A 15,171-nucleotide genomic window follows, 5' to 3' on the forward strand; every position below is an offset into this window, starting at 1 on the left:
ACCCTAACTGACCTAAGACAGGGATTTGTTTTTACTAGGATTAGTTTAAATGTATTTGGCTAAGGTGTATGTAAACCTCTGACTTCAACTGTACATGAACTGTCTGTGTTTTCTGTAACTGGACAAAGATATGCAGTTTGTTGGATCTCACTATAGTACTAAAAACGGAGCATGTAGCCATGCCAATAGAGGTTATAGCTACAGTACACCGCTCAATACTATCAAACACAATTGGTATGGTTTTCAGGGGATTCCATACTTTTTAGATCTTTGGACATACATCAGCATGTCAAATGTATTTTCAATGTTTAAATATCATAGACAGTAGGAACAACAACATTACATGGGACCAAACTATTTTCCTTGCAGAAAACCTGGCCATTTTTTAAAAAAAAATGGTAGAGTGAGTGGGTAAGTAGACATTAAGGTGAGCCTGATATTGCCCCCCTGGACCACACTTCCATCCCTCTGACCAATCCGTAGCATCTAAACCTCGGGAAAGCTGTTTCTTACAGTGCAAAATAATTCATATTCCCTTGTGTATTCTCTGATTCTAGAGATTATTTAGTGTTCTCAGTGAAGCTGTGGCTGAGATACAGTAGCTTTGAACAAGATATCTGCAATAAATCATTCCCATTTACTGACCACTGTCCTTTCTCCAAAGTTATATAAGGGATTCAACTGAAACATTACCCTTAAAGACATGCTCCAGAACATTTTTAAACCTCCCGCTTTGGGCTGGGTGTGTCAGTGTAGTTCATACTACGAGCAGAATTACCATTTCTCAATTAGCCATTACATCCTTAGTTTGAAAGGGATTGTGCTGTGTCGTTTTCCCCACATGGGCCAGCCCCTAGCAATTCAAGATGCAGTGAATGAGCTTCGGCCCCTCGCCATTTGGGTGACCGCTAGAAAGATGCATACACAGTAGAGGCTGAGAAAACACAATAATGTGGTGCACATATGGCATAACATTTTAGGGGACTATTTTTAAAACTACTGGCAAGACATTATACAAAAGTACATTTACATTTAAGTCATTTAGCAGACGCTCTTATCCAGAGCGACTTACAAATTGGTGCATTCACCTTATGACATCCAGTGGGACAGTCACTTAACAATAGTGCATCTAAAACTTAGGGGGGGGTGGGGTGAGAGGGATTACTTAACCTATCCTAGGTATTCCTTAAAGAGGTGGGGTTTCAGGAGGTGGGTTTTTACTGGAGAATCTCTAATATAATTTATGCAGTTGCCATTAAATAGTGAATTTGTAAATGGGAAGAACAAACTGAATATTGATGAAATATGTTCACTGGACACTATTTTTACTAATTCCCAACAATGTAGAAATATTATTGTATGATCCTTCATAAAGAAACTGATTATCATCAGTCAATTTCATTTAGTTGAAGTGTATGATCTCTGAAGGAGACTTCTTACATCCATTTATTGCATGGTTGTTCATAGAAAATGACAATGGAAAAAGCTTTACTGAAAACAATGTCTAAACAGGATTGTAAGTAAGAGCTAAATAACAAACAGCTTCATAAAGACCATTAACATAACAGATTACAAGTCATGTTTCTCACTCAATAATAATGGTAATTAAGTTGAACTAGAACTATGTTTTGGATAAGATTTTTAAAATGTTTAAATCCACATTTAGTCAATAATGCATTTTGTACATAGCTGTCCACAAAGAAAATGAACATTCATTGCATTGTTCATAGAAAAACAGTCAATTTGTCATGTTGAGGGAATTCTAAGGAACAATTTCATCCTCAGAAGCATTTTCCATTAATAAATATGCAACAAATGTGGGTATAATAGTTCAATCATATGCATGACCTCCACTTAGGCAATAACTAATATAATAATAATAATATATGCCATTTAGCAGGCGCTTTTATCCAAAGCGACTTACAGTCATGTGTGCATACATTCTACGTATGGGTGGTCCCGGGGATCGAACCCACTACCCTGGCGTTACAAGCGCCATGCTCTACCAACTGAGCTACAGAAGGACCACTAAGTGATAACTGATAGACATAATAATAATAATAATAAATGCCATTTAGCAGACGCTTTTATCCAAAGCGACTTACAGTCATGACATAGTCCTCTCCTAGTTTTATTTGATCTGTTATGTAGTAGGAACATTTACTGGAGAGTTTAAATCAATAATGAATCTGAGGACAAACAATGGAACAAAGAACCACTTCGATAACGGTCAAATGAAGGAAAGCTATGGGAACAATGAACAGTAAGTGTCACTAGAGGGAGCAAGAGAGTTGCTTTTGGAAGGCAAGTACTCTAGCTCGACTTGTAAACCTACTGTACGTGAAGAAGAACGAGAGAAGGGTACAAGGACTATCTGTCAGATTTAGTAGGGGACGATTAGGGAACAAACAAACATTTTGACACCTTTTATACAGTCACCATCAGAGGTCTGGAGTTGAAAGAGTTCGACATATATCCATAGCCGGGAAGCTGGAGTGGCTAGTGTTAAATACTACTTTCAATATATATATATTTTACCCCAACAAATAAGCTCCTGGGCCACAATGCACAGGCTAGATCACTGTAAACCTTAAGGGAGGGAGAAATACAGAGATTCAGATGAATGTAGCTTTCTGACCTACACTTCCTCTAGTCCGATAACATTTAAATACGAGTGTTCAATACAGTACCACCAATTTGTTACAATAAATTCCATATTGGTGTTTACCTTGATTTGGAAAAGATTACAAAACTCAAATGATCAAAAACAAGTATGCAGCTTTGAGAAGAAATTGTGATCCACAGATATCCTACACATCTATAGTTCTATGTGTAATTCTATGGTGTGACCCACAAATGAGTTCTTAGAACGGTTTCATTCCATCATTTAAAAAAATATATACATATTGGCTTATGATAATAGCACTTGGCTGATGGCAGGTAAAATGCTTGGAGTTGCTATCAGTGTTTCTTTAGACGTGAGGAAAGGGTCAAATGAGAGATGTGAGAGAGGTGGGAAGATGAGTGCAAGAAACAGTTGAAGATTAGGATATGTCCATTTGCACAGTGAGAAGGATTCTGAAGAGCAATCCATTCACTGAGGTTGGAAAGGAGTCAAGTCCATATGTATAGAGCGAGCCCTTCCTCTCCTTGGTGTTCTCTCTCAGTCATCAGCGACTAAGGACAGAGCACGCAGCTCACTCAGCTTGGCTTCATTCTCCCTCTCCCTCTGCTCACCACTCAGCCCTGCCTGGTCGATCTGATCCGTCAACTCACTGAAAATATTGTGCATCTCCGTGAAGTACACCACCTGAAAGAGAGCAGGAAAGATAATGGTGAATTTACTGGGGTGGAAAACTTTAAGACGATGAGGGTCTTACGGAAAGAGAGCAGTTAAAGTTCAAATCAGAACCCTGCCCAGTCCACCCCCACAATCTAGCTACAGTTTACTTACAACATGCAGAGGCTCACGGTCCTATAGCCCTTCACCTACACTAATGAGAAGCCATTCAGAAGTAAAGGAGCGAGCCCGTAGAAATAAAACAACTAAAACAAAGCCCAAACCCCAGCTCTTCAGTGGGTAGTGACCCTGCCTTTTCTCTCCCAATCTGAACATGAGATAGAGAGTGTTCGCTGAAAGCTTTCTTGACACATCCCACCCCTGCTTCTTCCCCCAGTTCATGAGTCAGGATCCCAGGAGAGATGCTTTGATGATTAATAGACTTTAATCACATTACAAGACTCCAGAAGAGTGGGCCGAGAATGAAAGTACTGGGAAATACAACCCCTTGAAACCCACACACATTTCAATATTTATTCATGCAGCGATGCATACGCTACAGTGCACTTTAGGGGGCATTTCGGACTTATTTGGAAATGCACACGTGTGTTCTGCATAGAGGCTGGAATAAAAGAAGAGCTGCTGGCAGATCAAGGCATTGAAGAATAGAGAGACAGGCCATTTCAGATAGGAAAATGAAGCTCTCTCTCTCGGGTAGGGAGAAGACGTAACCACATGCAACTGTAAGAGATTTGTCACAGGATGCATGCTGGTAGAGAAATGATCATGTAGCCATTTTCAACTAATTACATTTGAACTGTGATTAACTATCCAAATGTCTATTCCACAAGACGTGTGCCAGCTTCAGTCCAGTTATATTAACAGAAGCTAGTTGGTATACCCAGTGACTAACCGGAAGAGGAACCCAGTTTGAAAAGCCTCTGTGTTTATACCGAACTCTGTCACCTAGACCACATGAGTGGGCCATGAGTATTGGGTTACCAGTGTATGTGGGGGCAAAGCGGATATTTTTCATTTAAAAAGTGGCTTGGTGAAAAAGCTATGGGATACATGTCAGTTATAATGTACACCAGATCACTGTGTCCGGTCTGGGGTGAACATCCTTTATGCCATCCAGTCTCTACAATTAGCCCAGTAATCATGTGCCATAAACTCCACGGACCACCTATGAAAAGGAGCCAATGGCCAAATTCACAATTATTTATATTACCTTTTTTAAATATATATATGTATTTTTTATTTTTTACAAATGACCAAATACAACCCCTGTCACCCTGATGACTAAATATGTATTTAGACAGAGAGCTACACCGACTCATCTGACCTCAACTCTTTATTTCACTAACAACATTTAAAAAACATACAGTACATGAGAAGAAAAAAAATTGGGCATCCAATAAGATCCCATCTCTATCAACCTGGTCTATCAATTAACTCAGGAGAAGTGCAATATAACTAAATCATTATGACAGTAGCGTGTCAAAAGAACACATTTCTTTCTGCTAGTACAAGCAGTACAGAACACCCTAACCAAGAACAACCACAGGGAATCCACACTCAGACAATGTCTCAATTATCCAGCATCTGTACAGGTGGACAGACACATCCGATCACAGCAGAGCATTGCGTCCCATTCATAGCCATTTCATGAAACTCCTGCTAGTGGTGCTAGAGCTCAGAACAAAGGAAGGCATTGTGAGGGCACCCTGGGAGCCATGCAGCAGGTCCGGGGGAGTGGGAGTCCAGACCGTGCATGGGCTGCTGTGCTGACTGACCACCCAGGAGCGGCTGTGTTGGAGGAGTGGGTGTGTAGACCAGCCCAGCACTGGAGTCTGTCCCTCTGGCCCAACTGCGCACCCCCCGCCTCCATTCACAATGTTCTGGAGTTAGAGATGAGCTTTTGAATTTGAGTCATCAGCGCATTGCCTTCAGAGGGCCCTCATTACTGTTTCAAGTCATTCTTTGCAGATGACTGAGTACAGACCTGCTCCAATGTCCATAGAGGAAGGAGCACTGAAAAAGGGACACTAACAGTGGGAAGGACCAAAATCTTCACCCAATAGTTTTATATCCACAACCTGTCTTTATTAAATCCTTATCTTATAGGGCATTGGATCCATGTTTCTACAATCATCATTCTAGGGAGAGGTGATGTCCAGTGTTACATTACAGAGCTACTATGGAGGAGATAATCCTGATCAATTAACAAGATTACCAGAGACCTAATGGCAGCTGCCAAGTTTATTCAGACTGCCTCCAGTGACACCATCTCCTGAGCTGTGAAGATCAGGCTACGCTGCTGTTACACAAGTCTGTCTTTACTCAGCCAGCCCAGGAGGGCTCCATTCACTTCCAGTCTTCCAGTAACAGTCATCACATACAAGCCTACCCCCTTGTTGTAATCTAACAGAAACACAGAGAAAGTAAAGAACTCTGTCACGGAAGACAGGACTATGGATAGATCAAAGGGCGCAAATATCAACTTCCTTTGAACCCCCACTGGGCTAGCCTGGTTGTATCAATGACTAAATGTTGTTTGAGTCTGATAGGCAGCTTTCGGTCTGTCAGCGTGTTTGGGGGTGGGGTGCCAGCCTGGCCTAGTGACGTGGCCAGTACTCAATCTGATTAGGCGTGTGCCAGTCTCTATCCCAAAAACAAAATGACATGGCTGAGGTGGGGTGCGCGGGGGTAGGTGTGGGCGACGGTTGAGGGTGCCCGGCTCAGCTGCTGGTCTGGTTAAAGCGAGACGGGCTTGCAGGTTAGAAGGGCTGGAGCCAGACAGATAGACAGACAGACCTGGGCCTCCCGGGCTAATCAGGGAGGCGTGGGGGGTTAATCACATTAAGACTATGTGGAGGGAGACAGGAAGGATTACACTCTCTCTCCACTCCACTACCACCCTCTCTGCTGTTGGTCAACAGACAGCTGGGGGCAATACAACACTACAGATCAACAATCTGCTAAAATTGCAAATAAAACCCATTGGAAACTTTTCGGCCTGGGATTGGACAGATGTGAACAAGTTTTGTGTATCAACTGAATGCTTATACATACCTAGGTCTAATAATTCATAACTGTGCATGTATATATGCATTGCAAAGATGGCTCACGGGAGTAAAACTGGGTATGTGTGCACCCAGCTCACTATAGCTCACCTGTGCCCGGATGAGTGCCTCAAAGCTGGGCTGAAAGTAGTCGATGAGGCTGTGGTAGAACTCAGCTCCTCCCTGGCCTGGCCGGGGGCAAACAGAAGACAGGTCAACACTTCAACAAAACACACATCATTACTATGGAGTCTCAACAATCACATTCCAGCTACGTTCTCAGGAATGTCATCTGTCAATAACCATGAAAAACAATAGGAGAATGAAAATGTGTTCTGACGCAGAACAATAGAGAAAAAAAGAAAAAGACTAATCACGACCACAAGTGAAGAGGAGTGGGTTATGTGGGAAGACTTGGCTGTGTGCAGACCACACCACCGCTGATCAGGATGATGTGTGATGTACTCGTACGTAGTCTATTGGTGGGCATAAAGAAATGATATATAGCATAAAGAAACGAATATGTATAATTTAGAGTGCATGATGTGTGTGTATGTTCGTGGGGGGGGGGGGGGGGGGTAACAGCATCACCTGTGAGCACTCATGTTTATCTTGAGAATCTACTCTGTGTGTCCGTCCTTAGTGAGTCTGTTAAAATGGTGTGGTAGTGTTTTGTCAAGATCATTTCTCTAAGAGCTGTGAGATTCAAAGACCAAGGAGATAGGGGGCCTGTTTAGGCTTTGTGCCCCTGACAATGCTTTTTTCAATGTGTGTGGGTGGGCAGCCATGTGAGGGTGTGAGCCCAGGCAGCACTGCATTGATATCTGTGAATGTGTGTGTGCTGCTGAAGAGGACTATGTGAGTGTGTCTACAATACTCAATTACGTGCCTGTATATGTGCAGCAGTGTCTTTTCTAAAGGCTATACTTGAGAGCCTGGTAGCTTGTGTGGGTGAACAGAGAGCACATGTACAGTATGCATTGCGCTCAACTATTTTTGTTCACAGCCAGTCAACATTTGTACCTTGTTCACTTCTTGATTGTATTGAACACACTAACATCATACTAGGACTTCTGCTGCCCAACAGAGAGATGGAGTGACAGATGAAGTGGCAACATGTGCCAGCAGAAGCTGTTAGCACTGCTCCGTTACATTGAAAGAGCAGCGTACCTGGTGCAGTTTGACCATGGTGGGGCCCCGTCTTCTCCTTCTCTTCATACTTCTCTACTTTGGACTGTAACCTCTTGTAGTCCTGTAGAGCCTGCTCCCTTCGTTTCACAGCCATGTTGAGGCTGGGGAACACACTGCTGTACCTGAGACGCACAGACAAAGACACAGTGAATCAGAACTGACACACAGAGGCAGACCTTGAGAGACAGAGCGATAGATACCAAAGAGCCAAAGTGACTGCTTTGTACATGAGATGTGGACATAACGAGACATGACATTGCTCTGTGTACATGGACATACAGACAAGAGCCTGTCAGAGAAACAGCTGTCTATTGACAATATGAATGAAACTTCCTACATAATGCAATGTGTCCGCAATACAGACCAATAAATCTAAACAAATCATGCAAATCATGCAAAATGAACCTAAGTTGTTGTCTTAAAATAATAAACGTGCATTGAAAAAAGTATTGCAACACTAGACAAGAAAGAATAAGCTTTTTCTAAACCACCAACTTGTTGAAGTACTCATGTGAGTTCTTGTGGATCGATACCATGCAGCACAGAAAAGTGTTCTCAAGTAGGAGACATCTTAGTGTAGACTGGAGTCACTTTCAAACAACCAAGGAGGCCAATTTTCGGTCAAACCGACTCCAATTTTTATTTAACTACTATAGCGCAAAGGACATGAAATAATTCAATTGGTTTCAATGATTTTATTCAAAATGAAAACACAATCTTTCCGAAAGAATCCTTGTCTCAGGTACTAAAAATAGGAAACACATTTGTAACTTAGCAACAGGAGTCCGTGCCTCATCCCGGGACTTACTTTGCTCCAACACACTGTTTCTGTACGTTCTGTTTTTATGGGAAATACAGTACAGAAATGCAGCTACACCACTTAATTTGCAAAAGATTTACATTTTCCAAACTAGAAAAATAAAACGGTTGCAACCCTGTTTAGTCAGAAAATCTTACCATTATAGACTAACCATTAAGTCAATGGTGGAGATGTCTAACTAGACATCTGGATTTTCACACATTTGAGAGCACTTTAATGTACTTTGTATGATTCTATATAGGCACAGTAAGTCAGGTGTCACATTCATCATGCATGTTTACCCAGGTCTAAGTTTCATAACCTGATGACAATTCTTAGTTTTTCTATGATTCATCTGGGAGGATTCCATACAGGCTGCAGCTAGCTATAGCCTAGTTCCTTGAACGTCTGCTACTCTCACTAGTGTACAGTGTGCCAGTGATTCATTTTTTCCTCAAACAATGAGCCAATTCTCCTGGTCCCCTTCTTAATATACCACAGGTGAGGGGAATCCACAATGGACCTGACAAGAGGTTGCGAAATCCAGTCTGCCTCAACAAAGAGTAGAATAAGCCCTGTGAGGGGGTGGCCAGCTGGGGTGGGGGGAGTTGGGCAGCGTGACGTGACCTGGGCTCAGCCTAAGACAAGCTGTAGATTGTTTCCCACAGGAAGTTTAGAAGGGAGCGGCCCTGTATCGTTTTGGCGACGTCACAGAGCCCAGCCCCACGACCCACGCTCTCCCTCTATTTATAAAACAACACTTTGGCCCAGTTTACGGCAGGCAGCCAGGCTGGGTGGATGCCTTCCTCTAGTAATTTACGATCTGTCTCTTGCTCCAGTGTAGTGTACACATACTTCAAGTGCCAGGGGATTACACAACCGCCCCCCTAAGCATGAATGCACTCCGACACGATTCCATTGGCCCATGACAACAATACACACCACACTGACTCATTAAAGACATAAAGGCTGACCGCATTCTCCTCCTCCAGAGCACCTCACTTCACACCACCTCTGCACGGCATCATGAGGTGCCATGTGATCAGATGCTCTCACTTCAGACTACATCACAATAGAGTAGTAATGATAACATCTGGGTCACTCACACATGATCACATTGTAGGTAGGAGGTTTCCGACAGTCAGGAAGACCACCACTTCCTTTCTCTTAATGATGTGACTGAGAGAACACCTGTGTGAGCCGATATTAGGAGGTCACTGTTCTAATGCTGTCATACCTAGAGGATGCCAATGTGTCTGTTGTGCTCAGACTATCTAAAGAGTAGCTCTGTGGGAGCCTGGCTGACTCAGCTGACAGTGGCTGTGTTTGAAAGTCACTGTACACACAGCGTAATGATAGTTTGGGATCGCTGGCTGGGCTGGACATTTCCCTAGATGTCTCTGGTCTGACTTCCACATACTGACAAGTCGGCTCCAGACCAGCCTATATTTAATCCGGCCTCGTCTAGGCCTAAGCTCTGCTGGACCAAGGGCGCACCACCACTGTCTGTGTGACAGGTCAGTCAGGGTGTGGTGGCTGGCTGGATGGAAAAAGCAGCTGGACGAGAGCTTGTTTATGACATGTTGATCCACAGCCGGACCGACACAACCAGACAGCCAGCCAGACAAGCCCAAGTCTGGACCAACCAGCCCTGCCGGAGCAGAGACAGTAGTCTGGCAGGTTGACTGACCGGTCCACTGAACACTGTCACATGACAAAAGGCCTCTCTAAGAACATGTTCACCTTCCATGTCTCATTGTCTATGAAATGAGGAAGTAACACAATGAAAGCCAAGTTTACGCAATCACATAAGGCATTATTTATGCGTAATGAAAATACAAAGTCACTGAGAGGCTAAGTGTTGCGTGAAGGCTAGAGTGCCAACAGAACCTCTGTTTTGATAGGGAAGGTTTGCTCTGCCGCAACATGCCTGATGCTTTGTCTCTGTTGATCGAAAGTGGGAGGACGACTCACGCAAGCTAGATAGATACCTGATACACCAGATATAAAAAATATATGGTTTTATTGTCACATTCACCAGATAGGTGAAATGTGTTGTTTTACAGGGTCAGCTATAAGGCAAGAGCAGAAAAAAATGTCTAAAATAACTAAAAATCTGTGATTGTGAACTAAAATGTAGGCTATCTTATAGGCTGCATAATTTTGAGACACCCCCGTAAAACACATTTAATTGCTTCAATCTGACAGTGACAGAAAACAAAACAGCACCTTGAGTAACTCCCAAAGTAGACTAAATGAACCAGAGTGTCAGGGGCAGTCACTTTCTTCCCTAACCCCAGGTCTTACAACAGGGCTGCATTCTGTCTCACCTAAAAGAGCAACAAAGCAGAAAGGGTTAGGATAGGAGGCCTCATACCCACTCACTCCCCCTTAGGTATGAGTAATCGAGTCCTCAAACGGACATCAAAGCTCGATCTTTAACCAGAGATCACTTTTTTTAAATACTGTAAAACTATTTGGTAGAATGTGCTTTGTGGCTGCCAGAACGGGCAAGTGACATTTTGTCTTGAAGACAAAGATAATTGGCTTTGACTAATGTTCCATTTGTACATGCACCTTTCCAAGGAACAACAAAAAAGAAAACAAGTCAAGCATCACACTGTTCTCCTTAAATTCCCTTTCCCCTCCATATCTCATTCACTCAATTGCATTCCGACTCCTCCCTCCACACACGCGTTCTGAGTGCGCACACAAGCTCCTTATACCCGGACTATACCACTCGCATTGCATGTGCGAGCGTTGCAAAATAAATGTAGGAATATATGTTATTCAATTATTGCGCCAACGTGCGTCTGCGTTGCCAAGGGCTAAAATAGAAGTAATTCCTATTTCTGACGCAGATCATGCTGCAAGCCCTGCCTCTCCCATCTCCTTATTGGTTTATAGAAGCAGATACCCACGTGCCATCTCATTGGTTATACCCACATGGCTGATTGAAAGATGAACTGTTTTGCCGGTCGTCATGGTAATACTATGAAAGTGTAGATGCCAATCACCATATAAAGTTCAAAGATGAAAAAGTCTGGAAGGAGGAGTGATGACTAGAAACGATTCAGTTGACCGTTTTATGTGTGGATTAATTGTCAGAGGACCTTGTGCATTTCAGGTAAATAACAACAGAATGTTTATATCCCAGGACAAATTAGTTAGCAACAGCAAGCTAGCTAAATAGGACAAATTAGCTAGCAAGTGCAAGCTAACTAGCTAAATTTGCATGTTTAATGCTTTTCGACCTGTCCCCTAATTAATTGCATTGGTTCAGAGTTTGTTTTGATATTTTAACCTGCGTGTCGTGATCGCGTTTGGTGTAGGGGGACAAAATACATTTATGCACGATGGCGCACACGCGCAGCCGGTTTGGGTTCCATGTTAGGCTTACAGAAATACAAGTCTATAAAACAAATATGATGGGATACACAATATATATTCCTTGTCAAGTTTTATCACAAATTCAAAATGGACTATTTGATTGAAGTAGGAAAATATGTGTTCCAACAAGGAGCTACAGTTTTGGAATAATTGCGTCCCGTCTATTTCTCGCTTATGCTACTTTGCAAACTGCTAGTGCCATTTAGAATTGGTTAGCCTAGGGCCCTAGGCTATAACCCCCCTAAACATTGACAAGTTCCACACTGAAAATATGCAAAAATGGTTTGATAAAGACAAAGAGCGTACATTCATCAGAATCATTGAGCATAGGCCTACTCACCAAACTGATGTCATGGCTGTAATTCATCACCATACAATGTTCAATGTGGAAATGTACATCCACTTAAATTCCAGAGAACAGGCAGAATAAACTAAATAGAACATCTGTATATCGAAAAGAAGACAGATTTTGGTTTGTAACTCAGATTTTGTTATATTTCAACTGGCCAAATTGAGCCAGGTTTCAAATGATCACTCTTTGAAAAGAACTGTTCCAGGCACGAGATGTGAATTACTTCACAAAGGCAACTTTTTACATTTGGAAAAATAATGTTATATTTTATTCTGTTATATTCAATTTCTTTACAATGAAATAGGTGTGTCTTGACTATGATAAGGGCTCGAGAAATAAGAACATCTTGTCTGCTAAATAAATAAACAAGGCTTTCTGAAGCAAGCACCACTGCTGAGGTTACTGCCTTTTTAAAGATTGTGTTCCACAATGTAATATAAACAGTTGATATTACGGTTTCAATAAATTAATGTACATTTTAATGACAGATTATATATGGGGCAATTTAGCAATTAGGATTTGTTATCTGTAATGGTTATGATAAATTAGGCATTGTTGCGGTCTGTTGGCATATAGATAAACGTGCAATATTTCTTTTCCAGTGCGGGCCTTGAGTTCTAAAAATAGATTTGCTTTTCCATTCGAGTACTCGAAAAAAAAGAGTGCGGGTACTTGAACAGTCAAAGAATGTCAAATGCCCATCCCTACATATAAATACCCTGATGTCATTCACTGTCCCCCCTGAGAGAGAGCGAGAGAGATCGTAGTCCCATCCACCAAACTACCAGGTGTGAAACAGGGAAGAGACTCAGGGGGTATGCTAATTTGGTATATAGGTGACCTAACCCACTCTATTAAATGAGTCAAAACAGGAACATTTGGCAAGAAATGAATAAGGACATTATCTCAACAGAGAAGCATGTACTAGTCTGTGGCAACCTAAATGCCAGAACTGGACAAGAACCTGACACCCTCAGCACACAGTGGGACAAACACCTACCTGGGAGGTGACCGCATTCCCTCTGCCATATGCCCCACTAGACACAACTGCGACAACATAACTAACAAAAACTGGTCACAACTCCTGCAGCTCGGTCGGACCCTGGGTATGTACATAGTCAATGATAGGCGTTGCGGGGACTCCTATGGTAGGTACACCTATAGCTAAAGTAGTAATGTAGTCTACTTTATTACTGACCTCAACCCAGTCTTGTAGAGCATTCACAGTCAGCCCACTGACACCCCTATCAGATCACAGCCAAATCAGTCTACTTGAACAGAGCTTTGCTCAATCATGAGGCATCAAAGCCAAAGGAACGGAATACTATTAAGAAATACTATTAATGGAAGGAAAGTAGTGTGGAAATCTACCAAATAACAATTAGGCAACAAATTCAATCCATTCTAGACAATTTCCTGTACAAAACATTTCACTGTAATAGTGAAGGTGTAAACTTGGCAGTAAAAAAACCTAAACAGTACATTTGAACTCTCAGCTTCCCTATCAAATCTAAACATTTCAAGCAGACAACCTAAGAACATTAACAACAATGACAAATGGTTTGATGAAGAATGCAAAAACCTCAGAAAGAAATTGAGAAACCTAACCAATGGAAAACATAGAGACCCATAAGACCGGAGCCTATGCCTTCACTAAGGTGAATCACAAAAACAATACAGAAATACACTTCGGAAAAAGAAGGAACAGCACGTCAGAAATCAGCTCAATGTAATTGAAGAATCCATATAATCGAACCACTTCTGGGAAAATTGGAAACCTCTAAACAAACAACAACATGAAGAGTTATCTATCCAAAACGGAGATGTATGGATAAACCACTTCTATAACAAAGAACAAACAGCAAAAACATATACAAATCTTAGAATCAACTATTAAAGACTACCAGAACCCACTGGACTATCCAATTACATTGAATGTAATTAAACAACAGGACACAATTACAAACCCTCCAACCCCAAAAGGCATGTGGTGTTGATGGTATCCTAAATGAAATTATAAAATATACAGACCACAACTTCCAATTGGCTACACTTAAACATCATCCTCAGCTCTGGTATATTCCCCAATATGTGGAGCCAAGGACTGATCACCCCAATCCACAAATGTGGAGACAAATTTGACCCCAATAACTACCGTGGGATAGACTCGTACATTTCCTCAGCGAAAACAATGTACTGAGCAAATGTCAAATTGGCTTTTTACTATATTACTGTACGACAGACCACGTATTCACCATGCACACCCTAATTGACAAACAAACCAAAATATAGGCAAAGTCTTCAAAAAAGCTTTCGACTCAATTTGGCATGAGGACCTGATATACAAATTCATGGAAAGTGGTGTTGGGGGGAAATATACAACATTATAAAATCCATGTACACAAACAGCAAGTGTGCGGTTACAATTGGCAAAAAACACACACATTTCTTTCCCGGGGCCTGGTGGTGAGACAGGGTACCAGCTTAAGCTCCACTCTCTTCAACATATATATCAACAAATTGGTGAGGGCACTAGAACAGTCTGCAACACCCGGCATCACCCTACTAGAATCTGAAGCCAAATGACTAGTGTTTGCTGATGATCTAGTGCTTCTCTCCCCAACCAAGGAGGGCCTACAGCAGCACCTAGATCTTCTGCACAGATTCTGTCAGACCTGGGCCCTGACAGTAAATATCAGTAAGACAAAAATAATGGTGTTCCAAAAAATGTCCAGTTGCCAGGAACACGAATACAAATTCCATCTAGACACCATTGCACTAGAGCGCACAAAAAAATGATATACCTCGGCCTAAACATCAGCGCCACAGGTAACTTCCACAAAGCTGTGAACAATCTTATAGACAAGGCAAGGGCCTTCTATACCATCGAAAGAAACATAAAATTCACATACAAATTAGGATCTGGCCAAAAATACTTGAATCAGTTATAGAAACCATTGTCCTTTATGGTTGTGAGGTCTGGGGTCCGCTCACCATCCAAGAATTCACAAAATGGGACAAACACCAAATAGAGACTCTGCAAGCAGAATTCTGATAAATATCCTCTGTGTACAAAGTAAAACACCAAATAATG

The 15,171-nt window shown here is 42.0% G+C and overlaps 1 protein-coding gene across 5 annotated transcripts in view; it reads right to left on the reverse strand.

The window, feature by feature from the left end:
• Nucleotides 1–1,988: 1,988 nt before the first annotated feature.
• LOC124034337 (bridging integrator 3-like) overlaps nt 1,989–15,171 on the reverse strand; it is a 51,372-nt gene continuing 38,189 nt past the window's right edge. For all 5 annotated transcript variants that reach the window (XM_046347399.1, XM_046347402.1, XM_046347400.1 and 2 more), the window contains 3 exons: nt 7,516–7,658; nt 6,457–6,533; nt 1,989–3,310 (listed from right to left, as the gene is read on the reverse strand). In XM_046347399.1, coding sequence (XP_046203355.1) covers nt 3,164–3,310; nt 6,457–6,533; nt 7,516–7,658 — 367 coding nt within the window. In that variant the 3' untranslated portion in view covers nt 1,989–3,163. The remainder of the gene's footprint in view (nt 3,311–6,456; nt 6,534–7,515; nt 7,659–15,171) is intronic.

This window comes from Oncorhynchus gorbuscha, linkage group LG04 (assembly GCF_021184085.1).
Source record: "Oncorhynchus gorbuscha isolate QuinsamMale2020 ecotype Even-year linkage group LG04, OgorEven_v1.0, whole genome shotgun sequence".
NCBI lineage: Eukaryota > Metazoa > Chordata > Actinopteri > Salmoniformes > Salmonidae > Oncorhynchus > Oncorhynchus gorbuscha.